The sequence below is a fragment of the Schistocerca gregaria genome, chromosome 6, assembly GCF_023897955.1.
Source record: "Schistocerca gregaria isolate iqSchGreg1 chromosome 6, iqSchGreg1.2, whole genome shotgun sequence".
Lineage (NCBI taxonomy): Eukaryota > Metazoa > Arthropoda > Insecta > Orthoptera > Acrididae > Schistocerca > Schistocerca gregaria.
In genome coordinates this window covers 248,228,104-248,254,587 of record NC_064925.1, presented here as the reverse complement: position 1 = coordinate 248,254,587, position 26,484 = coordinate 248,228,104, and the positions used below count along the sequence as shown (strand labels likewise).

General features: G+C 40.1%; 1 protein-coding gene across 4 annotated transcripts in view; it reads left to right on the top strand.

Moving 5' to 3' along the window:
• Positions 1-26,484, top strand: part of LOC126278568 (protein unc-80 homolog) — a 953,735-nt gene that overhangs the window by 595,849 nt on the left and 331,402 nt on the right. For all 4 annotated transcript variants that reach the window (XM_049978772.1, XM_049978771.1, XM_049978773.1 and 1 more), the window contains 3 exons: positions 3,153-3,360; positions 16,279-16,468; positions 23,860-24,032. In XM_049978772.1, the coding sequence (XP_049834729.1) occupies positions 3,153-3,360; positions 16,279-16,468; positions 23,860-24,032 (571 nt within the window). The remainder of the gene's footprint in view (positions 1-3,152; positions 3,361-16,278; positions 16,469-23,859; positions 24,033-26,484) is intronic.

Below are 26,484 nucleotides of genomic sequence, written 5' to 3'. Positions count from 1 at the left end.
GAATGAAACAAAAACTGTAATACACTTTACACCACAGACGCTCACTCTGGTTTGACGAAAACATCCGAATATTGGCCAAAAGTTGCACAAATAACTAACTTTGAAAGGAAAAGAAATGAGGTATGAAGCATTTATAAATTCATAGAGTGTAGTGAGGTGGTTTAATTTCATCCCAGTCTATAATATAAATTTTGGGCCATACCCTCAGCTCCTGTCAATTAATGTAATACAGTACTGATCTACTAATCAGGGTGTCTGTCTCTGTTGCTTTCAAGCATGAATAGAAATCGTAGAAATTTTCTGTGGAGCAATGTTTATTTATAATGAAGTGTTTTAAATTATCAAAAGCGATGGGCAGTAGCAGGAGCTTTCAATAAGGAACAGGGGAGGGCAGCACCGCTGCTGTTGCCACGGCCGCTGCCGGTAGCCAGCAAATGAATCCTGGTGCTTTGTCCCATATGACATCCAGAGGAGGACAGTCTGCAAGAAATCTGCTGCATATTGGTTACTGGATAAAATTTTGTTATCGCTGTGTCACAAAGTGAGATAGATTGAATCTGCACAACTATTACATTCATATCTTCAGTATTCAGACAGAAGAGGCTATAAAAATTTTTTGTGCCAGCTGGTCCGATGCACAGACATTGTAGACAGAAACAATGCACACTACTGCTAGACCACAGACATAAACAGTCTCCATTTTCTCTAACATGGGACAAGACTTCCTCCAGGAAGTGCCACAGTCCACAGTGTTGCCAGATTGTGCAGATAGCTGGACTTGGAGAATTAGCGAGTTAGTCAGTTTATTTGTCCCATGTCGAGAGCGGCGCGGACTTAGCCTCTGCAGCGGCCTGCCGTCGGTCAAGTTTTATGTCAAAGGGTGTATATGATTGCTAGCAGCAGTGGTCACAAGAGTGTACGGTCCCAAGAATACCTGCATCTGGGTGGCCACATTGCACTACCCAGAGGGAGGACTGTCGTGTTGAGCATATGGCTCTGGCACATTATACTGCATCTGCAATTTGAGCAGCAGTTGGCATCACAGTGACACAATGAACTGTTACAAATCAGCCATTCAAGGACAGCTCCAAGCAGATGCCATGCAGCATGCATTTCACTGGCGCTATTTACTTCATTGATGTCAAGTTAGAGCTCATTGGTGGGCTGACTGGAGGTCTGTTGTGTTTTCTAATGAAAGCTGACTGTGCCTCAGTTCCAGTGATGGCCAATTGTTGTTTAGAAGTTGATGAATTGACAGCCTGCAACTGACTTGTCTGTGTACTAGTCACATTGGACCTACACCTGGAGCTATGGCCTAGGGTGTAATTTTGTATGACTGCAGGAGCACTCGCATGGTTATCTTATGCACTGTGACTGCAAATTTCTACATCAGCGTGTTGTACTCCCATTCATGAACTGCATTTCAGATAGCATTTTCCAACAGTATAACCCTCACCATTACCATTGTTGTAACCCAGTGTGCTCTACGGAGTGTTGTTATTTGCCTTTGCCTGCTCTATCGCTAGATAAGTCTCCAGTCGAGCCTATATGCAACACCATCGGACAACCGTTTCTGTATTGATCAAACAAGTGCAGTAGGCATGGAACTCCTTTTCACAAACTGACATCCAGCAGCTGTACAACACAATGCATGCGCGTTTGCATTCACCATTTTGGTGGTTACATCGGTCATTAGTGTACCAGCACTTCACATTTGCAATGGCTTATCTCGTGCTTACATTTATCCCTCATCTTGCAATGTTAATGACTTAGATATGGTAGTTAGACATATGTATTCCTGAAATTTAGTTATTGGACATTAGTTGTTTTTTCCTGTTGTGATTTTTTTCTGTCAGTGTATATCTCATCTTGTGAATATTTCTTACTTCGGTATAGATTATAGAGATTTTCTTTTGTAATTTAGAATTGCTGGGTACATTGGAATTTTCAGTAATAACAACGGTAGGATAACAGAGATTTTACTCAAACTCTTATGTTGTTCATTGACCAAACATGCCAGCTGGCACTCAGAATTTTCCAAGTGTTTTCAGATTTTGCTGGACTGTGTAATCTCCCACAGTTTGTTGTTGTCACTACTATTGCCAATGGTAAGGTCTCCTTTTTCAAAAATACAGGAAGAGTAAGATTTACAATAAACTTTTTACTCATCTTTTTTGTTTGTAGGTGGCCTCTGTTCTTAGAGTCTAGAGGCTGATTCTTGTAGCTGAAATTTTTGACGTTTCAGGTTCTCATGGTTCCAACTGATGTAAATAATTTTGAAGTAAGCCTGTGCAGCTTTTTGTTTTCATGATAATTTATTATCTCACATTTTATTATATCACACTGTCTTTTGAATTTTCACAGTAAGAAAGCCGAAATCACATTGTTCTTCCCAAAATAAAAAATAAAAAAAACATGCCCGATCACATCAGTGGCATGCCCACTTAATCTGCGTTAATAACAATAGTCCAAAAGGTTTACAAATTTTCTTGACAAATGAATTTCCATTAATTTACAGATGAATACAGAAATAAAGATACTAAACAGTACTAAATTGTACCATTGATAATAGAAATTTTAAGTATGCCAAATATTTTGTAATTTCAAATATTTCGAAAAAAAATAATTTTAGCTGTGCATTCAGAGCTAGTACATATCGGTTGTAAGAAAGAAAATAAAGTAATTTCCTTTTATAAATTTTAGCTTGCAATATAACACATCATGTACAAAATAATATGAGCTTTTTTAGAAAAACAGCTGACATATTATTGACCTATTCAAAATTCAAAAATATTTCTGATATCAGCTACTTCTGTTGAGGAAAAGTATGCTAGAGGAGGACATTCCTTTACAATTTGCAGCTCCGTTCATTAAGGAAAAGAATATGGATAACATAAACTCAACCAACAAGTAGATGACAACACACCTCTTCTTGCAAAGAACACAGTTATTATAAGTGACTGACAAAGAATAAGGTGAATCATGTATTGATTGTTAATTGTGGGTAAATGGATGAATGTCAGTGCATAAAAAAGATAAACTCTTGAAGAACCTGTAATATCCCTTAACAACAAGAAGAAAAGAAATGTGAGTTGCTTGTATTTAAATGTCATAAATAATTCATGTTTCCTGAAATAGATATTTTTATTCAGGTTTCAGGTACTGTGGAAAATGAGATATCAAGTGTGGCCACGAATGGAGGAAGGTGCTCATGTGACATTTAAAGTTCCTCCCCCTGGAATAGAATTCACGTTACCATCACCAAAGATAGGTATTGAATCACTTCCTGTGGTAGATCCACCATGGATGCCTCAAGTTAAAACAAAGGTTGAAGAAGTGACAATCAGCCAGGAGAGTCATGTAAGTTTCCGTGTGATTATTTTTTGATACTTCATTTGCCTTAAGGTATTATTTTCACTAGCTTGTTTTTATCTGTACGTCAGTCGAATATTAACTTCAAGTTACACTAACTTGCTCTTAAAAGAACTCTAGAAAATCATAGGAAATATATTTTTATAGTGTCATTTATCCTTTTTCTCTTTCAGTGGAGTGTTTTTCCACTCCATTAATACACAATGTGTGAAACATTATGCTACTCCACTTAGTTGTTTCCTAGATGCGGTCTGTAGAAAACATAGTTATTCATAACATTTTGTCAATTCCATTATGAAGGAGAGCCTTCAATGCCATGGAATGTGTGAAGTTATAGAAGAACAACATGAAGAAAATGTTAGAATCGTGATTAATAATGAAATACTGTTAGACTGTGTAGTGATTCGAGAATTTCAGCATAAATTCTAGAACATCTGAGCCTTCCACCGTCTCGAAAACACAGTATTCTGTATATGAGTGTGGGATGGTAGAATCCTACCTACTGTGCATCACTTGTTTGTGTGTGCAGGTTTAAAATCAGCCTTGGGAAGAAAGTAGATGCGGCAATCCAATGGCACCGACAAGTACCTGCTGGGCAATCCATAGATGTTTTAGTGAGTGTGTAACAAAGAATGATTGAGTTCATATGCAGCTCTGTGCTTATTGTGAGATTGACTATTGTTATTAAAACAAGAGCAGTTGAAAAAGTACTCTTGTGGACTCTTGATTCAACCTTGTTAGTGGCAAGACTAATTTTATGATTCATGTTAAGAAAGGTCATGGTACCCTAGCCAAATTTTTTTTAACTGTAGCTCAATTTGTTTCTAACATCCAACTGTGGAGAAATGAATTTTTTTATTGTGTCTGGAGGTCAAATACATCATTAGTTGACAAAAAGTAAAGTTTGTATGTCTACTTATTTTATAAGTAGAAAGAGTCTAAAAAATCCTGTACCTAGCATTATTCGACGGAGAAGAAGTCAGGAGGGTTTCCAGCAACTAGCTGTTCAGTAAAGAAGAGTGGCTGCAAATTCCAAGTAAGCCATTTTGTAAAAAAGTGGAAAGTGGTTTGGGGGAATAAGCTGATATAACCCAGATCCGCATTCACACTTGTCGGAACATTAGAACTCTTACAAACTATTTGTATGTACTCAAGCTAAATAAAATTAATAAAAAATCTTCTACTTTGGAAAGAAAGTAAAGAAAGATACTCTAGCGTTTGACACTAAATACGAGTTGTTCCCAACATATGTGGAATGACCTATGTCACACAAGTATTTGTTTACAGTAAGCTGTTTTCATTATTAAACAGTGTAAAGCTGTAAATGTAGTATACCGATTAAGTTTCTAAGGGTTGCTTATCTTTTAGTAATGTATGCCTTGACTTGTTCACTTCCTTGAAACCCTCTTTCTTTAAAGAAGAACAATGAATGGACATTATGTAGTTCCAATATGATGGATACAGAGGAATTATCAACAAAGTTTTTTTGATTGTGAATTATTGTCTGGATAACTATGTGATGAGTAAATAGAATAAGGACAGAAAACAAATGTAAATCCTGGTCTGGATAAGTATGTGATGAATAAATAGAACAAGGACCCATCATGGTTTAATTACAAAACTTGGAAAATGTTGAGGAAACAAAAAGTAACACGGAAATGCTGACAGGTGAAAGTTAGTAGAAAATATTGCATCTATAAAAAGGTCTTGCCAAGATACCAAAAAATTTCTGGTTGTATATGAAATTGTTAACCAGGTCGAAGCCTCTTATGCAGTTACTTTTGGAGAAGTCTTCTGTGGTAATACGAAAGTTGAAGTTTTAAATTTCACATTTAAAAAGTGAAGCAGACATACCATCTTTTGACCATCACACAAACTTCTGTATGGAAGACAGAAATATGCATTCCTGGGGCTGACAAGTGACTAAAAGAATTGAAAAGCAATAAGATTCCAGGTCCAGATGCAATCCCAATTTGGTTTAACAGAGAGTAATCTTCATTGATGGTCCTTTACCTGGCTTTTATGTACCATGAATCTCTCTCCAGGTGTATACTCCCAAGTAATTTGAGGAAAAAAATTGCAAGTGACTCCTTTATATAAGAAGGGATACAAGAAGGGCAAAATAACAGGTTCAAAATTACTGACAAATATCCTCAACACTGGTTTGCTGCATAGTTCTTGATCATATTTTGAGTTAAAATATAATAATTTTCCTCAAGGCAGGAAAGTATATGTTCACAAACTGACACATATTAAGAAAGCATTGCTCATGCTGAACTCAGCTTACCCTTTTCTCTCATGACATCCTGCAAACTATGTATCAAGGCAACAGAGACTTCCCATATTTTTAGATTTCTGGAAAGCATTTGACACAGTGCTCCACTGCAGACTGTCATCAGAGGTCCAAGTATATGGAATGGGTTCTCAGATATCTACATTTTTCAAAGGCTTCTTAAGTAATAGAAACCAGTATGTTATCCTCAGTGGTGAGTGTTCCTCATGTTATTGTCAGGAACTTGAACAGCAAACTGCAACTGTTTGCTGATTATGCTGTAGTCTACAAGAAGTTGTCATCGAGTGACTGAAGGAGGATACAGGATGACTTAGACAGAATTTCTGTTTGGTGTTATGAATCACAACTGTCTCTAAATTTAGAAAAACGTAGTTTAATGCACAGACACAAGCAGACAAGTGTCTGTGTATGTGCGGATGGATATGTGTGTGTGTGTGCGAGTGTACATCTGTCCTTTTTTTCCCCCAAGGGAAGTCTTTCCGCTCCCGGGATTGGAATGACTCCTTACCCTCTCCCTTAAAACCCACATCCTTTCGTCTTTCCCTCTCCTTCCTGAAGAAGCAACCATCGGTTGCGAAAGCTTGCAATTCTGTGTGTGTGTTTGTGTGTTTTGTTCATGTGCCTGTCTGCCGGCGCTTTCCCGCTTGGTAAGTCTTGGAATCTTTGTTTTTAATATATATATATGTGTGTGTGTGAAAAGGTTTAACACATAACATTTATCTTCAAATGTTAATATGAAATATATACAAACCAAAATTCTTTCAATAAATAGAGATGATTATTTACAAGAAAAGGTTTTAACTTTGTTTTAAATAGATCGCCATTGTGCATTCTTATGGATTCCTTCCATTGACTGTACCAGCTGAGCCACTGGTATACGGACTGAGGACTGTTACTAGTAAATTTGTTCTTTGTCTGCAGTAAATGTGCTTATTTCTTGTCTTATACTTAGGTACATTGTATTCAATGAGTATACAGTGAGATATATGTTTTTGATCTGAGCATTAGGTTCCCCTGCATCCTACTGTTGTAATTGGCCAGTCTTAAAATAATTTTGTACTATAACTTTTTGTTTCTGAATTTATATGTGCCTTTTCATGTGAACACACCACTGTGGCAATCAATCTCAGTCTTAAATGCTCATTCCCAGTATAATCACATCTCAATCATTCAGTTAATTGGTTACATGTTCTATAATTCATGTAAATGATTATTTTATCAAAATTATGTGGAATTAGTCAGTTTATAGGATATGTTTACATAATTAGAATTAACATTAATGAACACATTATCATTTTCACTGCATGTCAGACATTTTATATTACTGGACAAATTATTAAAAATTTGTATTGCTGCTTATTGAACTACTCCCTGTGCCACTAACAACTTGAAATATGGATAATAAAGTCATTTTGCTCTCTTTTATTGTGGGTATGTACATCAGTGTTCTTTTCAAGCTGTGATGGATTATTTATGATGAATTTCATTAGCAAAAATATGTATTTCCTATAGAGAAAAAAAGGTACTCTGAAAACGTGTCTGGAAATGCACTGTTGCCACAGTAGATGGGGCTGACAAATGAAAGTTCCTCTGATCATGTGCCATGTGTTCCCTGTGTGTTGCAGGCTGTGTAATCAACACAGCATACTGTAAGCAGCAGAATGGTCCTGTATTCATGTCAGGAACAAGCTGAGATGGCATTGTGTATGGCCAAGGATATGTAAATGATCAAAAGGCAGTATGGCAGTACCAAAACAAGTACCCTTATAGGCATCAACTAGATCACACAAACCTTTTTTGGGCATTTGTGTGATCATAGGTCCTTTCAGACAGATGAACATGGAAGGAGGCAACAGACTGTTCATACACAGATTTAGACGACCGTGCTAACTCTTGACCATTTCCATATGCTTGGCTGTACACAAACACCATCTCAACCTGTTCTCGACATGAATACTGGACCATTCTGCTACTTACAGCATGCTGTGTCAATCACACAGCCTCCAACACACAACGAGCACACAGCACATGGTCAGAGGAACTTTCATTCGTTAGTGCCATGTACAGTGCCAATGAAGCATTTCCAGACAGATGTTCACAGAACATTTTTTCCTCCATTTCCCATCAGGAAGCCATCCCTACAGTTTGTTGGTTTGATTAATGTTCACCGTGTTTAAGGAATAGGAGTGGACCCCAAATTGAACTATGTCTTTGGGATTTTACCACAGTCACTAAAATTTTCTACCTTCCTAACATCGTCAAAATTATTTGACACAACCTTTTCCATTCTGTTTGTCAAGTATGATTCAGATCAGCTGTGTGTAAAGCCATCAGACTTGAGTTTCCCTAAGGGAGAATCATGATCTACACAATTGAAGGCCTTGGAGAGATCACAAAAAATAACAACAGGTGACATACTTTTATTTAAGGCTTGTGCTGTTTGATGAGTGAATGTATAAATAGCATTCTCAGTCAAGTGTCCTTTCTGGATCCCAAACTGTGATGATGCTAAATAAATTGTTTCCATTTAAGTGTGTAAATACTCTTGACTACATTACTTTTTTGAATATTTTGGAAAAAGATGTCAGTAAGGAAGTTGTATGATAATTGTTGAAGTCTGCCTTGTCATCTTTCCTTATGAAGTGGTTTAATAATTGCACAGATTAACCTGTCTGGAGAAATTCCCTGTGGCAGTGCTGCATTGTGTATATCACTAAGGATATTACTTATTAAGTTGGAACACATTGTGCATAAGTGGTCATACATAATGTGTGTATCATAAATGGTAATCTTCAATATTATGAAAATGATAGCTTGCTATTTACCATATAGTGGAGCTTTTGAATCACAGACAGACACAACAAAAGGACTGCTAAACAAGTAAGCTGTTGGCCAAAAGGCCTTCTTCTTAATTCAACAGCATACACACACACACACACACACACACACACACACACACACACACACACACACACACACACACACACACGACTCACTCACATGACCACTTTCTCTGTTTCTCTGGCTGCTGAGGCCAGACAGTGAGTAATAGCACATGATGGGACAAGCAGTCCGGGTGATAGGGGTAGGATGAGGCTGGTACAGAGAGGGGGAGGGATAGCAGGGTAGGAGTGGGGGATGGTAAAGTGCAGCTTGTGGAAGTATACAGGGACAAGGTGGGCAGAGGGTAGGGCATCTAGCTACAGTTGGGAGGTTAGATGGAGAGCTGCAGGAGGGGGCCAGGGGGGGGGGGGGGTGGAAAAGGAACAGGGAAAGAGATAGATGGGTGAAGGACAATGACTAATGACAGGTGAGACCAGGAGGGTTATGGGAATGTGGGATATATTAGAGGGAGAGTTGCTACCTGCACAATTCAGGAAAGCTGGTGTTGTTAGGAAGCATCCAATAGGCACAGGCCATGAAGCAGTCATTGAAATGAAGAACATTGTTTTGGGCAGTATGTTCAGCAACTGAGTGATCCAACTGTTTCTTGACTGCAATTTTTTTTATGGTCATTTGTATTGACAGAAAGACTGTTGGTTGTCATGCCTACATAGACAGCAGCATAGCGGTTGCAATTTAGCTTGTAGATCACATGACTTGTTTCTCAGCTAGCCCTGCCTTTTATGAGACAGTTGATACTTGTGATTGGTGGGTGGGAGGATGTAGGGGACAGATCTTGCATCTAGGTCTATTACAGGGATATGAACCATGAGGCAAGGGGTTGGTAGCGAGAATTTTGTGGGGATGAATGAAGATATTGTGTAGATTCAGTGAATGGTGGATACCACTGTGTGAGGGTGGGTGGACTTGGATGGACTTCCCTCATTTCACAGCACAACAAGAGATAGTGAAAACTGTAGTGGAGAATGTGATTCAGTTGCTCCAATTATGGGCGGTAGTTAGACACGAGGGGAATACTCCTCTGCAGCCAGGTGGTGGGACATTGGGAGATGGTGAGTGACTGAAGAGATAAGGCACAGGAGATCTGTGTGTGTACAAGATTGGAAGACTAATTACGGTCTGTGAAGGCCTCAGTGAGACCCTTGTATATTTTGAGAGGGACTGCTCATTTCTACACATAAAATGGCCACATGTGGTGAGGCTGTATGGAAGAGTCGTCTTGGTATCGAATGGGCGGCAGCTGTCAAAGTGGAGGTAGATTTGATATGGATGGAGGTACTGATGTAGCCAACTTTGAGATGGAGATCAATGTTGACGAAGGTGGTTTGTTTGGCCGAGGAGAACCAGGTGAAGGGAATGGGGGAAAAGGTATTGAGTTTCTGGAGAAATATGGATGGGGTGTCCTCTCACTTCATCCAGATCACAAAGATGTCATCAATGAATCCAAAGCAGGTGAGCGGCTTGGGACTCTGATTTTTAGGAAAGATTCCTATAGATGGCTCATGAATAAGCTGGTGTAGGACACTGCCATGAGGATGGGCATTCCGTATCCTGGTTTTGTTTGTAGGTGACACCTTCAAAGGAGAAGTAATTGTTAATAAGGATATAGTTGGTCATATTGACCAGTAAGGAAGTTCTAGGTTTGGAACATGTCGGGAAAGTTTGTGTTCAGAAGCAGCAAGGCCATGAGCATTAGGATTGTTAGTGCAAAAGGAGGTGGCACCAATAATGATGAGCAGGACACTGTTAAAGGGACAGGAATCATGGAGTGTTGGTGGAGGAAATAGTTGGTATCTTTTATACAGGAGTGTAGGTTGTGTGTGATAGGGCTGAAAGTGTTGTTCTACAAGAGCAGGGATTCTCTCGGTGGGAGCACAGTAACCAGCTGCAATAGGTCATCCTGAACAGCTGTGTTTATGAACTTTAGGAAACAACTAGAAGATAGGAATGCAGGGAGTGGTAGGGGTGAGGAGGAGGTAGATTCTGGCTAGTGATTCTGGGATGGGTCTAAGGATTTGAGAAGAGACTGGAGGTCCTGCTGGATATCTGGTACATGGTCACTGTGGCAGGGTCTGTAGGTGGAGAAATCTGAGGTCTGGTGAAGTCCTTTTATGAGGTAATCCTAGCAGTTCAAAACAACAGTGATGGAGCCTTTATTAGTAAGCAGGAATGTAAGGTCAGGTTCAGCTTTTAGGTGGTGGATTGCAGTTCTTTCTGTAGATTTAAGGTTACCTTGCATGTTGTGGGATTTGGGGAATGATACTGAAGCAAGATCCGAGGGTAAGAAATTGTGGAAAGTGAATTGGGGGGGGGGGGGGGGGGATTTTTGGGGTTATTGGATCATGTTTGAATGGGAAGAGTGAACTGAGTCAGGCAGAGGTGTTAACAATGGTCTTTGGTTGAATCTGAATGGTGGGTTTGTGGCAGAAAAGTGTTTCCAATGTAAGGACTGGGAGAAGGAGAGAAGCTCTTTAACAAGTCCAGCACAATTAAATTTGGGAGTGGGGCAAAAGACAAGGCCTTTGTAAAGAGCTTCTGTGGGATTAAGGTTTTTGGAAGAAAGGTTCATGACTGTGTTTTGGTTGTCCTTCTGTTCTGGTCATGGGAGTGGAGTAAATGTAGTAGGCCTGTGATGCAGGGTTTTTCAGCGATGAGGGGATGTGGGGGACGTTTGGAGGCTGTTGTAGAGGTGGTGGATAGTAGTAATCCAAGGCAGGAGTAGGAAGTGAACAGGTTAGAGAGATCTTTTGGAGGTGGAATTCTGCATGTTGCTCTAGTTCCTGGAGGGCAAGAGATTCAGTGTGTGAGATAGGATCCAGGAATTTAGGACTGCACAACAGCAGAATTTTAAGGCTGGAGAGGAAGTAGGTCTGGAGTAGTTGGTAGGATGAGGTACAAGTTTTTGTTGCACAGGAAGGTTTGGAAAATAACATGCAAAAATATGCAAGAGTGATGCAGGAAGAGTGATCCATTTGAAGATCTAAGATTAATGATATTGGTGGGAATAACCTTGGGCATGAGATGCTGCATTAATAGTCAGCACAATCTTATAGCTATTCGTTGTGTGCAGAAGAGACAGTTGATACAATATGGAAGAATATGCAGTGCGGTTTGGGAGGTGACATATGCAACACAGGAAAGAAGAGAAAGAAAAGGATGGAACATGAGTATGGTAATGCATTATACAATAATAACAAAGGAAAACAGCACTGGGTTATGGGATGGAAGAAAGGCCATTATGAAAAATCAGACAATGGAAATCCACAATGGAATAATGACAACACTATGAGAAGAATAGATTGCTACTCACCATATAGTGAAGATGTTTAGTCACAGACAGGCACAGACACAACAGAAGACTGCTAAACATGTAATCTTTCAGCCAGAACGCTTCTCTGGCTCCAGAGGCCAGACTGCAAGCAACAGCGCATTATGGGAGAAGCAGTGTGGTTGGTGGAGGTATGGAGGAGGTTGGGGCGGAGAGGGTGAGGGATGGCAAGACAGAGTGGGGGGGTAGTAGAGTGCTGCTTGTGGGTCATACTTCCTGACTGTATGCAACTGCTCTACTGTTTCCCCACCTCATACCTGTGTGCTTCACATCTGGGGCAGGCATAGTACAGCATCACAAACCATCATATCAGTGTATGAGTCCTGGTGGGCCTCAGTAAGAAACTGGCAATGATAGCTAAGCCTATGAAGTTCCATTGCCCAAGCTCTGTATGACCATTGCAGCCACTTTTGACAGTCCCAGCAATGACATGAGTACAGTTCCAATGATAATTAAAGGGCATCTGACACGTTTCATCAAAAGAGAGATGCAGGTTCCTGAAGAGGAGCTAGACAAACAAAAGCTGATAAACATGAGGAGAAATCCATGAGAAAAATAAAGCTTCACAGAAGTTGGAGCAGCGACAACAAAAACTTGAAAATGATGCCAAAGGCAGTTTTCATATGCATCCCAGTCTTCTGCAGAATCATCATATGGAGAAAATGGTGGGCGTCAGATCAATGTCAGTTGAACCTCCCATGTCAACGAGGCAAGATGAATATGTTAAGTAAATTTAGAAGAATGTAAGTAGCAGTAGTTATTTGGAGATGAAGAGCCTTGCACAGGATAGAGTATCATGGAGAGCTGCATGAAACCAGTCCTCGGACTGAAGACCACAACAACAACAACATGTCCAGAGTGATAGGTCTTCATTTTTGCTGGACTATTTTTGCAGTTTCTGGAGGACCGTTATTTAAGTAATCACTTTGCTGGCAATAATAATCAGAGATGTCAAATTCTAGGTTCTCTTGTCAATACTGTCTTCTTCACATTTGTTTATTATTGCATAGTCTATCCTTCTGGTGGTTGAATCTGTTGTTATGGTGTCTGAAGTTACCACATTTGCAAGATAATATGAATTTAATATATGTGATAATTTTAAATTACTGATATTCTAACAATTTGCATCAATATTTATATCACACAGTACTGTGAGGTCACTGGGTTGAATGGGGCCAATTATCTTACCGAAGCTGTTGATGAGTTTATTCCACTCTCTTATTTGGTGAGTGGCAGACACACTCCACTGTATGTTTCATTGTGTTGTTGATGAAGTCTTCATACTGTATCACGGTGCAAGCTAATTCAAGTGAGCGTGCTCTGCAATACTGCTCAAAAAACAACTGTTTTTTTCCTTCTCTTTAGCACCATATCTGATGCTGACTACAACTACTACTTACTAGGTAGCCATATAATTTAAAGTATCTTGTTTCATTCTGTCTTAGGCCATGCTCTATATTTCCCATACAATGTGGATTCTATTTATCCATGAAAAATGTAGCAAGTGCAAAATATCTTCAAGTATTGTATGTTTAAATGCGTCACATGGCATGGCCATTTCTGTACATTTTTCCAGTGTTTGTTACAGTAGGAAGACTTATTTTAATGGAGTACAGAAGATGTTTAAGTTTTGTCGTCGTAATTTTCTAAATTAGAACTGCTGGAACATTTACTTCCCCTTAAAAAAATCATTATTTTCATCATTGTTCCAAGTCCTGGGATAAATCACTACTGTTTCATCATATCACATGTTAAATTCTGAAGACATGTCAACCTTGTCTTTCAGAGATATGACTTGCTCAATACGTCATTGCATATTTCATTTTGTGTGAACTAAATCTGAAATCTTACAACAAAGAAATGTGTTTCGTAGTCTGTTAATGAGCGAACCCTATGTTGTTAGAAGTAATTCCTCTAGTGTCTTTACATTAAGATATATTTCATTTTTAATTTTCCTGCATACAATTTTACCCAATTTACTTCCCTTTTCTACTTTCTTAGTCTCACAGTACCAGTTATGTAGGTCATGATGATGTGGTACACAAAAATGATCAGACCTGTATTTCTGAATGGATGCAGCCTCCTTTTAAGATAAAATACAAAATATTTTGCGTTGTACTTTGTTACATCATCTGTCCCCCTCCAGGAAAACAGAAAAATTGTCACTGTTTAACCATGACACTTTCTGTGACTGACAGCTGTTGTGGCCTTGAAATTTTGGTCTTTTTTACCATGATATTAATCTCGTGTATACACATACCTCATATGGCAAAAGCTATTCCTCATCCTTGGTTATCAGTGTAAATGTCAATTTGACATGTATTTGTTACACAGAGAACACAGTTAGCAGGTCTTTTGTTGATTATTTTTGTGTGGTGAAATACTCTCCAGTCTTGTCTTATTTGCACGACAGTCATAGCTTACAGTATTGATTAAACATTGCCAGAACCGATAGTAATACACATCTGAAGACTTTCAGTTTCATCTGTCTCACACGTTGGGGTGACAGAATCCACTTACCACAGGAACTGCATATGAAATGTGTACATACAATCTTGAGAATAATGGAGCAGATGAGACACACTTAAACTACAAACATTTCCTCAACTCCCTCAAGCCAGTTCAGCTGTTCCAGGATTCCCTGTCTTGCCTGCAGCATCTATGGGAGGAGATGAAATTCAGCTGGTTCTCAAGGGCCTTCAAAACTCAGGTCCAGAAAGAGGTGGGTCTAGTTGCCAAGGAGGCCTGCACAGTATGTACAGTGCCAAACTGTAGAATCACCCAACATACAATGATCTTGCATTGGGGGACAGCTTGCTGAGTCCAGTGAAGTAAACCAAATGACTGCTATCTAGTTGCCTCCCCCCACAGTTCGCAATGGGAGTCCTTCAAAGTTGCATATAGATTATTCATAGCTGCGTCATGCAGGAATTGCTTCTCTGCTGAAATCTCCAGCAGTGTGCAGTGCTTTTGTTTTGTAGTTATTGGTCTGTCACATTTTAGAAGGGTGCAATGATTTTTCAGATAAGGGGACAGTCCATAATTTGAATGGGGCCTTGCACTCTACTTTCATTAATCCTTGAGCCAGCGCAGCATTTTTCATAGCATGAGCAGGTATGCGGGATACTTTGTACACATGTAAAGAATAGCTGTCTTTACATTACCAACATAAACATGTATGAGCAGAATTACAGTTTAGTCTCAATTTGAGTAAGTAGTGATAACATAAACATACATTATATGATTTAAATCACTGTTTAATTAAACAATAATAAAATAAATGTTCATTATGTCACTCTGTTGCCGTATAAAAGTGTTACTCCACATGAATGAACCACTTGAAGCATTAAACAGCACAGATGCATCAGATCTCAGCCAACCACTTATTTGATTGCTAATTATCTCGTAGACAACTCTCTCATTGTGGGATTTTTCTGCTAGCTCAGAATTTGGGTCATTTACTTGTGCGGATGATAAATTTTTTCTCATGTAGCTCACTTGTTTATTTTATAGTACTGCAGCTCACTTGGGTGGATGACATAACTTATCACTGTGTTAGTTGAAGCAATAAAGAAGGAACAGGTATGGGCTTGCAATTCTAAATCTACTGTGGAAGTGTACAGTACAATGTTATTCATGGTTGATACCCCTTATATATATGTGCATCTTCTGTGGGTTAACAGGACACAAAATGCCTAACATCTAGAAAAATTTTTGCCCATTGTGCTGGAATTTGTATAGTGTGTTGGGAAGGAAGACCCACCACAGTCACCAGGCTGATGTTCACAATTTAACCCTTTACATTTTGTGTCATCAGATTTCTTTTATGGACTTTCATGCTAATTTATTTTTGTATTTTGTCTAGCTTGTTTTTTATCTCTCTTGCAAAAAATTTTAATTTGGCATTACTGTCTCTTAACTTAACCTAATTGCTACATAGTATGCTGCCATTCACCTGTAAGTACTACACCGTTATTCACCATCATCTCTTTCAACAACTGGCTGAGTCCACTGGGGACCTTAAAAATTTAATATATTGATTTCACAGTCAGTGAAATACACACTTTTAACAATATAAATAGTTTTGTATACATGTAGATAAAATGTGTGATTTTTCAAAGTTTTTCATGTTTGTTGATAAAATATATTTTAGGAAGTTCATGCATATTTCACAGTAATCATTCTTTAGAGCATTTGTTAATACTGTAATTATATTTGGTGTGGGATTCTTTTATGAGATTGCCTACAGAACATTTGCAAAAAAATATTTTGTTTTGTATTTGCATCATTAATTGTTCAGGTTTTAATGGCCTGTAAAAGACTGCTTTACTGAAGAGTTACAGCATGATGTTAAATTAACTTTGTCTATTTCTCTTGGCAGCGATCACTAGTAACTGCTACAAAAACTCGGAAAAAACAGCAAACTGAACTGATAAAAATGGCACTCCAAGCACAAGAGGATAAGAAACGTATTGAACGAGAAAATTTTCTTATAACCACCATCCCAATTACTGTTCAGGCTGCTTATGAACCTAGTCTTTACCATGCTGTTGGGGATGACCATGATGAAGGTAAGTAAGTATATCATGTATTTTCAATCTCATAAACTTAAGTTGTATAATTTGTGTCTTCTTCTATTATATAAAGCCTGTTGTGGATTATATACTTTGGGTTTTCTTTTATGTATTGATTAACAGAATTCACTGTAAAGAACATACAGAATGTTATGAGGATGGCTGAGACTGAAACACCATTTGGAAACATAGAAGTCAACAAGGAGAATTTGAATAATACATTTTTATGAATAAAATAAACAAAAATGAGAAAAGGTAACCACTCACCTGTAGCTCGTGGATGTGACATATAGGAATACTTGACATCTCAGTGAGTTAACTAGCTACTTTATGTCTAATTAGACTCTAACTTTCACACACGAAACTACATCTTCAGCAAAAACATTTAAATTTAATAGTGAGGAAATATTGAAAATTTACATTTACCTGCTTCAAATGAGTTTGCTGGATGAAATGCCAAGAGATACTTACCGGTGATACTGATAGACAGTGTCTCCTCTGCAGGAAGTACAGATTCTGTTCAGGCCAGTATTTAGTACTCCTGATGCCCCTGGGTAAAAAGTATCTCTGGTCCCCCCCCCCAGACTTGAATTACAATTATTTATTAAAATTTGATTACAATTTAGTCCCTGGTTTTAGCAATTTCAGTCCAAAAAAATGGTTCAGCACTGAATGTGAAATGGTCCTCAACTACGATGGTCATTCCATTTTCACTTTCCTTTGGTGAAAGAGTTTTTTTTTCCTTCATTTTGGGTTTATTTAGGCTAAATGTTGCTTCCTGCTTCTACAATTTGAGTTGGTGAGAATATTTTTCTATAACCGAATTCTTTGAAGATTTTTATAAAAACATCAAGACACTGAACTTTCTTCAATGCTTCTTCTTCTCTTTTTTCTTTTGCCAGAGATTGATACTGAAGTAAAATGTATTCAGTCATCCATGTGAAAATTGTACAAAGTGCATCTGCTACTCTCTGCTGTTACAGGCACATGCTCAATGTAAAAAAGTTAGCAAAGATGCGGTGACAAGTTAATTCATCATTAGTTTCATAGAAAATAATTCTGCTTATAAACCACAGAAAGTTACAAAAATGTGTTCTTTTGTTTACCAACAGGGAAAAAATGTGCATAAATATCTTTTCTTAAGAGTTTATTAACAAAGTTAATGAAACCACTCTGGTGTGGTCATATCTTAATACCACATGAATCGCACTGTTACAGATGTATCAATTGAAAAATGAAATTCATAAGATTGCACTCTCATAAGTTATAAAAAGAATGATTAACATCTGTATATGAAACTATTTCTTACTTTTGCTGATAGTATCAAGAATAAACGACACTATGTAACACACTTCTGCATGTGTGTCAACTGATATTCCCCAGTGAGTGGCAAATTTTAGGAATTTATTTGAAGATAATGATTTTCGTACAATTTCCCCCAAATATTGCCAGCCCCTAAAACCTGTCACCCTGGTCTGATGCCCAGTTTGCCCCCCCCCCCCCCCCCCCCCCTCCAGAATAGCTCTGATTCTATTGCTGTTAATTGTAGTTCTACAGGCCCTGTACAGAGGACACAAAAACCAAGGAGAACAGCACTTTCAGTAGTTCTTTTAACTTAAGCAACTCCTTGTCCAGCATCCAGTCCAGGTAACTGTAGCTGTATGGTCCCTGATGTATTAGTGAAAGTCTCAAAAAGAAATCTGTCCCATAGATGAAAAGATTAAAATCTTAGTGATCAGCTGCAGAAGCATTTGAAATGAAGTTTGAGTTTGAAGCAGTGTAAAAAAGCAACTCAGTACAAAGAGCTGCCTACAAATATAAAGAGGTAGCATCGAAATTTTTGGTGAAAAATCTGAGTGTATATTGAAAGGATGGTGTTATAACCTTTAATCACCAATAATTGCGTAGATATTCAAACACACTCACTTAGAAACAATAGCTGGTTACATGATAACAACTTAGTATCTCTTATTTGACTGCCGTGCCATGACATGCGGCTGGCGCTTTTTGTAGCTAGGTGGCACTCCCGCGCTCAGCCGAGTTGCAGAGCGCCTCTATCGCCGTTTGCGTGTACTGTCGTGGCGGCACTGTTAGATGTCGTGGCACTGTCACAACACTTTCCCCCCCTTAAAAAAAACACTCACTTCCTTGGAGACATGGACAGTGCGGAGACATCCATGGCCTCTTTTGAGGCCCCGAGAAGATCCTGCGGAGAGACACAAGAGTATGGTCAAAAATGTCCATGATGGACACTCGTGCGTGGAACGTGCCTCCTGGAAGAGATGATGGGTGAAAACTCTGGAGCAGCATCCATAGGTGTCATGGACCTGGGGGTGTGCTCCAGCGAGATGGGTCCTGGAGAAGGCGGTGTCGCGAGCGGGGCCGGTTCCGGTGCACTCGGAAGCGGTAGCGACGTCGGCTGCATCAACACGTACGGTAGATCGGCAGCAGCGACAGGACTGCCTTCTCGGGCTGGTGGCCGCAAAGAGCCTTGACCACCTCTGGAATCCATTTAGGGCGAGATCCATACCCTCGTGCCCACACGTCTGAGCCCACCAAGTATTTTCTCGCACTAGGGGACACAGCACAAGGCCTGACAGGGTTAAGCAGGTGCAGTAGAATGCGCGGTTGGCAGCCATGCAAAGAGTTTAGCAGGGCTGCGCCCACCCAGAGGCGTGAAGCGATAAGAACTCAGAAATTGCAGCAGAGCGTCACCTGTGGAAAAATCACTAAGGAATTTTTTCATCTGGCTTTTGAAAGTGCGGACAAGGCGCTCGACCTCCCCATTTGATAGCGGATGGAATGGCGGTGCTGTAACATGATGAATCCCTAGTCCAGTACAAAAATCACGGAAGGCCTGTGAAGAGAACTGAGGGCCATTGTCCGTGACGATCATGGATGGAAGACCTTCTAGCGCAAAGATTTTGGACAAAGCCAGTGTCGTTGCCGCAGTGGTGGGCGACGAACGTCAAACAACAAATGGAAACTTCGAGAAGGCGTCAATCAACAGTAGCCAATAAGTACCGAGGAAGGGGCCAGCAAAGTCAGCGTGCACCCGTTCCCATGGCTGCCCCGGATCAGGCCATGGAGAGGGCATTGTACAAGGTGCAGACAGTTGTTGAGCACACTGACCACACGCAGCAACCATGTGGGCGATGTCCGAATCAATACTGGGCCAATAAACGTGGCTGCGGGCCAGGGAATTAGTCTAAGAAATACCCCAATGGCCTTCATGGAACAGTTTGAGAACATCTTTGCGAAGAGAGGCTGGCATCACAACCCATGGAGTTGCGCCATCCATGGCCAGAAGAACAACACCATCATGAACAGACAGATGAAGACGCAAGGCATGGTAGTTGCGAAGGGGATCCGATGCCCGGCCCTTTGTCCTGTCCGGCCAACCCCTTTGAACAAAACCGATAACCTGAGTCAGGACCAGGTCCGGCACAGTAGCCGATGCAACCTGCGAACCAGTAAGTGGAAAACCCTCGACTGCACGACGTTCTTCCTCATCAATGCGGAAACAGAGTAGTTCATCACGATTGAAAACCGGGTTGGGGCCCATCGGCAATCGCGACAATGTGTCTGCGTTGGCGTGCTGGGCTGGGGGCGATAGTGAATCTCATAGTGAAAACGAGACAAGTATAAGGCCCAACGTTGCAGGCAGTGAGCTGCCTTATCTGGAAGCGACGCCGATGGGCTGAACAGAGAGACCAGCAGCTTGTATCAGTGATGAGGTGAAACTTAGAAGCATACAAAAAAACGCTGAACTTTTTTAAAGCATAAATGATAGCGAGTGCCTCCTTTTCGATTTGAGAGTAACGCCGTTGTGCATTGTTGAGGGTCTTGGAAGCATAGGCAATGGTTCGTTCCGACCCATCCTCATACTGATGGGCAAGAACAGCCCTTAGGCCATACTGTGACGCGTCAGTCGCCAGAACCAAGTGCTGACCCGGACGGAATGTGGCAATACAAGGCACCGACTGCAAATGAGCTTTCAGGCGGACAAAAGCATGCTCACACCCGTCGGATGGAATGAATTTGTGATAATAAGCAATCTTGCCTAGAAAAGCCTGAAGTTCTTTGACCGTAGACAGCTGGGGTAGAGTGTTAATGGCCGCAACGTGCTGACGTAGAGGACGTATACTCTCACAGGACAAGTGGAAACCAAGAAACACAATGGAGGGTTGGAAGAACTGTGACTTGTCCAGATTGCATCTCAACCCAGCCGAATGCAAAACCCGAAACAGTGAACGCAAATTGCGAAGGTGCTCCTCAGTGGAGGCCCCCATGACAACAATGTCATCCAGATAGTTTATGCAGCCAGAAACGGAAGCCGTGAGCTGTTCCAAAAACCGCTGAAAAATGGCCGGCGCACTAGTGACGCCTAATGGTAACCGCTGGTACTGATACGACCCACAAGGAGTGTTGATGACGAAAAATTCCTTTGAAGAAGCATCCAACGGCAACTGATGGTACGCCTGCGATAAGTCAGGTTTGGAAAAGATCTGGCCCCCAGCGAGCTTGGTAAATAACTCCTCAGGACGGGGAAGAGGATAAGTGTCAATGAGGCTCTGAGCGTTGACTCCCGTTAGGTTTAGAAACCACCATGATTGGCGATGCCCATTCGCTGGAGGTAACAGGAAGGAGAATCCCTGAAGCTGTTAACCTGTCTATCTCAGCCTAGACAGGTGCACGCAATGCCACCGGAATAGGGTGTGCCCGGAAAAACTTAGGGCGAGCTGTAGGTTTAAGAGTAATGTGGGCTTCAAAATCCTTGGCACGACCCAGACCAGCAGAGAACACAGACGAAAATTCAGAACACAATCCATCCAGCTGTTGATACAGAATATCCTCAGATATGAGGTGCACATCATCATCAATGGAGAACCCGAACAACTGGAAAGCATCATAACCAAACAGGTTTTCAGTGCCCGCATGATCCACCACATAAAACGTGAGGGGCCTAATGACAGTCTTGTAGGCAGTGGAAGCATCAAACTGGCCAATGATAGGAATTTTCTGTTTATTATAAGTTCTCAGATTTCGCGTAACTGGAGACAACGGAGGGGAGCCCAACTCCAAATACGTGCAAGAATTAATTAGAGTTACTGCAGAGCCAGTGTCCACTTGCATGCGAATGTCTTTATCCAGAACACTAACAGTAACAAACAACTTATTTGTTTGAGAAAGCACACAGTTAACATCCATGTCCGCTGCCTCGTCCTCGTCGACAGAACTTTAGGGGACTGACACACAGAATCAATGTGGCCTTTTTTCCTACATGAATTACACATGGCCCAACATTTTGGACACGCAGCCCTGTCATGCTGTACAAAACAACATGGACAAGAAGGAAGTGTGGAACGAACCTGCTTCTGTGGTTGCTGTTTTCACTGCGAGCGTTGCGGCCCAACGCGACGTTGTTTACGCGAGTGAACCGCCGCCACATCTTCATTCTCCTGTGAAACAGGCAAATTGTCCGTGTCGAAAGTTGACTGTACAGCACCCACATCACACCACGCGTCTATTTGTGAGCCAGCAGCGTGAGACACTTCAAAGGATTGAGCGACTTCAAAGGATTGAGCGATGCTTAGAACTTCCGACAACGACGGGTTTGGCAGTTGTAGGGCACGTTGCCGAACTTCTTTATCAGGAGCAAGCTGTAGAATAGCATCCCTAACCATTGAATCAGCATAAGACTCATGATAAGTGTCCGTGACAAACTGACATTTCCTACTCAGACCGTGTAGTTCCGCCGCCCAAGCCCGGTAAGATTGATGGGGCTGTTTACGACACCGGTAGAATGCCACTCGGGCAGCACAACATGGGTGTTTTTTCGGTAATAGTTAGACAATAAGTCACACATTTCTTGGAAGGACAGAGAGGCAGGTTCCCGCAGAGGGGCTAACGGAGATAGCAGCTGATAGATCCGTGGGGAAATCCAAGATAGAAATAACGACTTACACATAGGAGCGTCGACAACGCCGAAAGCCAAGAAGTGTTGCCACAAATGCTTCTCATAATACTCCCAGTCTTCAGCAGCCTTGTCGTAAGGAGGGAAAGGAGGCGGAGAAGAGGAAAACAGACGATGAGTAAGCGACGTCGACAATGCCGGAATAGCAGCTGTCAGCTGTGTTTGTTGTTCAATGTGCGCTTGCATAAGCTGTTCCATGTCTGCCCCGTCACAAACACACAAATCCACAACGCAGTGAAAATATCTGACCTCGTCACCAAAAAGTGTTATAACCTTTAATCAACAATAATTGCGTGGATATTCAAACACACTCACTTAGAAACAATAGCTGGTTACGTGATAACAACTCAGTATCTCTTATTCGACTGCCTTCAATTTCTAACACAGTGGATTTGAGTCTCTTGTCTACAGAGACAAATACATCATCTATGTTTTCCATTAGTGCAACTGTTGTGACAGTGCCACGACATTTAACAGTGCCGCCATGACAGTACGCACAAACCGCGATAGAGGTGCTCTGCAACTCGGCTGAGTGAGAGAGAGTGCCACCTAGCTATGAACGGTGCCGGCCGCATGGAAAACATAGATGATGTATTTGTCTCTGTAGACAAGAGACTCAAATCCACTGTGTTAGAAATTGAAGGTACATCTGATATTGTTTGGGCAAGACTTCATGTCAGGTCTTGGCAAACTTGTAATTGAATCTTTCTATTGACCACCAGACGTCCCCTAGATGTAACTAAAAACATTAGATAAAACCTTAGTTCTGTAGTGCAAATGTTCCTCAATCATATTGTTATCATTGGAGATACTGTTAGTTATCCGGAAATTGAGAAAATTACTTTTTTCTAAGCGATGAGCATGACAAGACACCTTGTGAAAAATATTTACCAAAAACTGCCTAGAACAGATTAAGAGACCCAATGGTCTGAGATCTGAGCTCATTGATGATGTTCATGTTGGAAGTGCTATCAGCAATCAAAAGACAGTTGTAGCAACAGTAATTACTAAACTACAAATGGTTGTACAGGCCATATATGCAGCACAAATAATTACAGTTGTTGAGTGTAAAGTCTACTTACTCTGAGGTGATGAGATTAACATAGTGTAGGAAATCATAGTGGACCACATCAAATGAGGCAGAAGACAAATGACAAAAAGAATACATTTCTAATTATGATATTAAGTGCTGCATTTGTGATTATATGGTAAACAGTAATGGCTAAATGTCAACTGAACATTAATTTGTATATGTTTTTCGCTGCAATTCTTTGAAGAATGTAGTATAGCCTGTCATTTGATCCTTAGTCTGTTTAAAATATTAGTACTTCACTGTAAGTGTTATCAGTAGAAAGAATTTTATTCAATGATTGTGACTGAAGATATTTTCTTCTTCTATCTTTTATGACAGGAGGAGATGAAGAGCAAGCTGAGAACCAGCAGAGGAATGCAACCCATCACATCCATTCTGCACATTCACTATTTCCATCATGTCTTTGTTCAGCTGTCATTCAAATTATAAACCTTCTTGATGATGCAGCTGTTTCACCAGATGGTAATGCAGTGTATGAGGTTGCTTACCAGGTATAATTGAAAAAATCTCAGGGGTTGACATACTATGTATACTATTTATGAAATTCTTAATTATGCTCCAACATCTACCTCTGTAGCCACATATATACTCTGTGAATGACCATGAAGCGTGTAATGTTTCTTCCGATTGCACTCATGGACCTAACATGGGAGAAATTACTACTTATGCAGCTCTGTAAAAAATGTTATTTACCTAATTTTATCTGTGTTCCTCTACATGACAGACACATAGGTGGCTGAAGAATATTTTTAGTTGCTACCTTAAAAACTGTTCTTGAAGTTATCTTAGCAGGATCTCACAAGATGCCCAAGTTCTTTTTTTTAAGCTTCAGCTATTAAGGGCTTCCAATCTTTATTTTACACCCCCTCACGAATCAGACAAGTCCTTTACCATTCATACCATCCTTCTTTGTGTACGTTGTATGTTTGATGTCCACTGTTGTTCAACCAATAACAGGTCCAACACTTTGAAAAGTATTTAATTATGTGCAGTACAGGTGTTTTGTATTGAATCTCTTTTGTAAACAGAATTTAGTATACCAGTTTCCTACCTACATCTGAGCCTGTGTGGCGTTCCACATCATATCTCTACTTACCATTTCTTTCAAATGTTTGTAAGACATTATTTGTTGTAGTTGTTGTAGTCATGATTCATTAATCAGGTTTTTGAAAGGTACCACACTTTTATGCTTCATAAAGTTTACAACTTAGCGTTTCCCATATTAGGAACTAGTTGCCCATTTTTACATTAGGTTGATTTTTGTCAAGTTATAACTGGGTGGTAGCACAGTTTTTACCAGATAGAATTTCCTCATAGACATCTGCATCATCTTCCAAAAAATTCGTATGTTATGACTGATACTATTCTGTAATTCAGCACTGTGTAACATGAACAGTGCACTTCATTGATATTACTTTTCAGTCCATTAGAAAATCTGATTAGATACCCCATAGGCATGTGAGCTCATCAACAGCTTTCTGATGAGCAAACCTTCTGCATGTTTAGTATGGTCCTAGCAACCTTTAGTGATTGGGCAAGCACAAGACCTACAATAATTCTGCCTCAACTAGCTCTAAGGGTCACATGTTTCCTGCTGCCTTTTGGTCCAGATTATTAAGTGTTGATGTGGCTTAGCATACTAGTCGGTGAAATTTTATAGCAACAGACTGGCTGTCCACTGCTTGGCTCTCTACAGTGGTCAACAGATTGGCCAGTCCACTCGTTCTATCACAGGCATATATTTTCTTTACATGGCATTGATCATCATGGACAACTAATCAGCTTTTGCACAAGTAATGACTCATTATCAGAACCAAAACAAACAACCAAAGAAATTAGAATCATCACCGAACAAAATATCAACATCTTTAGAACAATGTTAAGTAAGGAAACCTGGAGTGAAACCCTACAGGCCCAGAGTGTAAATGAAAAATATGATGCATTTATGTCAACAATTAAGTACCATTTTAATGTAGCATTTCCCAAAGTAAAGAGACAAGAAAGGCAGCAAGATCAAACACAGTGGATTACCAGTGAAATACTAGAACAGCGAAGGAAGCTTCAGGACGTGAGACTGATGGGCGAAGCTGAAAACTATAAAATGTTAAAAAAGAAGTATAGAAAAACAATAAGAGAAGCAAAAGCAAGAGCAATTGACACCACTATAGCGAACTCAAAAAACAAAGCAAAGGCAACTTGGAATGCAATCAATGCTGAAAGAAAGGAAAAATATGGATAAAACAAAGAAGAAGGTATTAGATCAATTAAAATAGACAACACAGTGGTCACAGATGGTACGGAAATAGCAAACATACTGAATAATAACTATATCAGTGTAGTCAAAAACCTAAAATTGGAAAGAAATAGTCAAAAACAGAAGGATATTAAGGTACCAAAAAGATCATGCAGTACTATGTTCTTAAGACTAGTCACAGAAGATGAATTACGGAAAACTATACAGAAACTGAAGTCCAAGAAATCAGTTGGTGATGATGAAATCATGTAATAAAGCTGGTATGTAAGGAGATAATAACACCACTGAAGAACATAGCAAACTGTTCTTTCAGAGATACAATTTTTCCAGGAAAACTGAAGATAACGAAGGTAGTGCCAGTGTACAAGAAAGGGTGTAGGGATGATCCCAACAATTACAGACCAGTTTCACTGATATCAGGTTTCTCAAAAATCCTAGAAATGCTTATGTATACCAGATTAGTTAACTATTTGGACAAACATAACATTCTCATGCCCTCACAACATGGTTTCAGAAAGGGTAAATCTACAGAATCAGCAATTGTCAGTCTAACAGAATACATTTTACAGTCCTTGGATGAGAAAAAGGTTGTCTCTGCAATGTTTCTGGATCTTTCAAAGGCATTTGACACCATTGACCATGAAATGCTGATACAAAAATTAAGCAACTATGGCATTCGGGGGGCAACC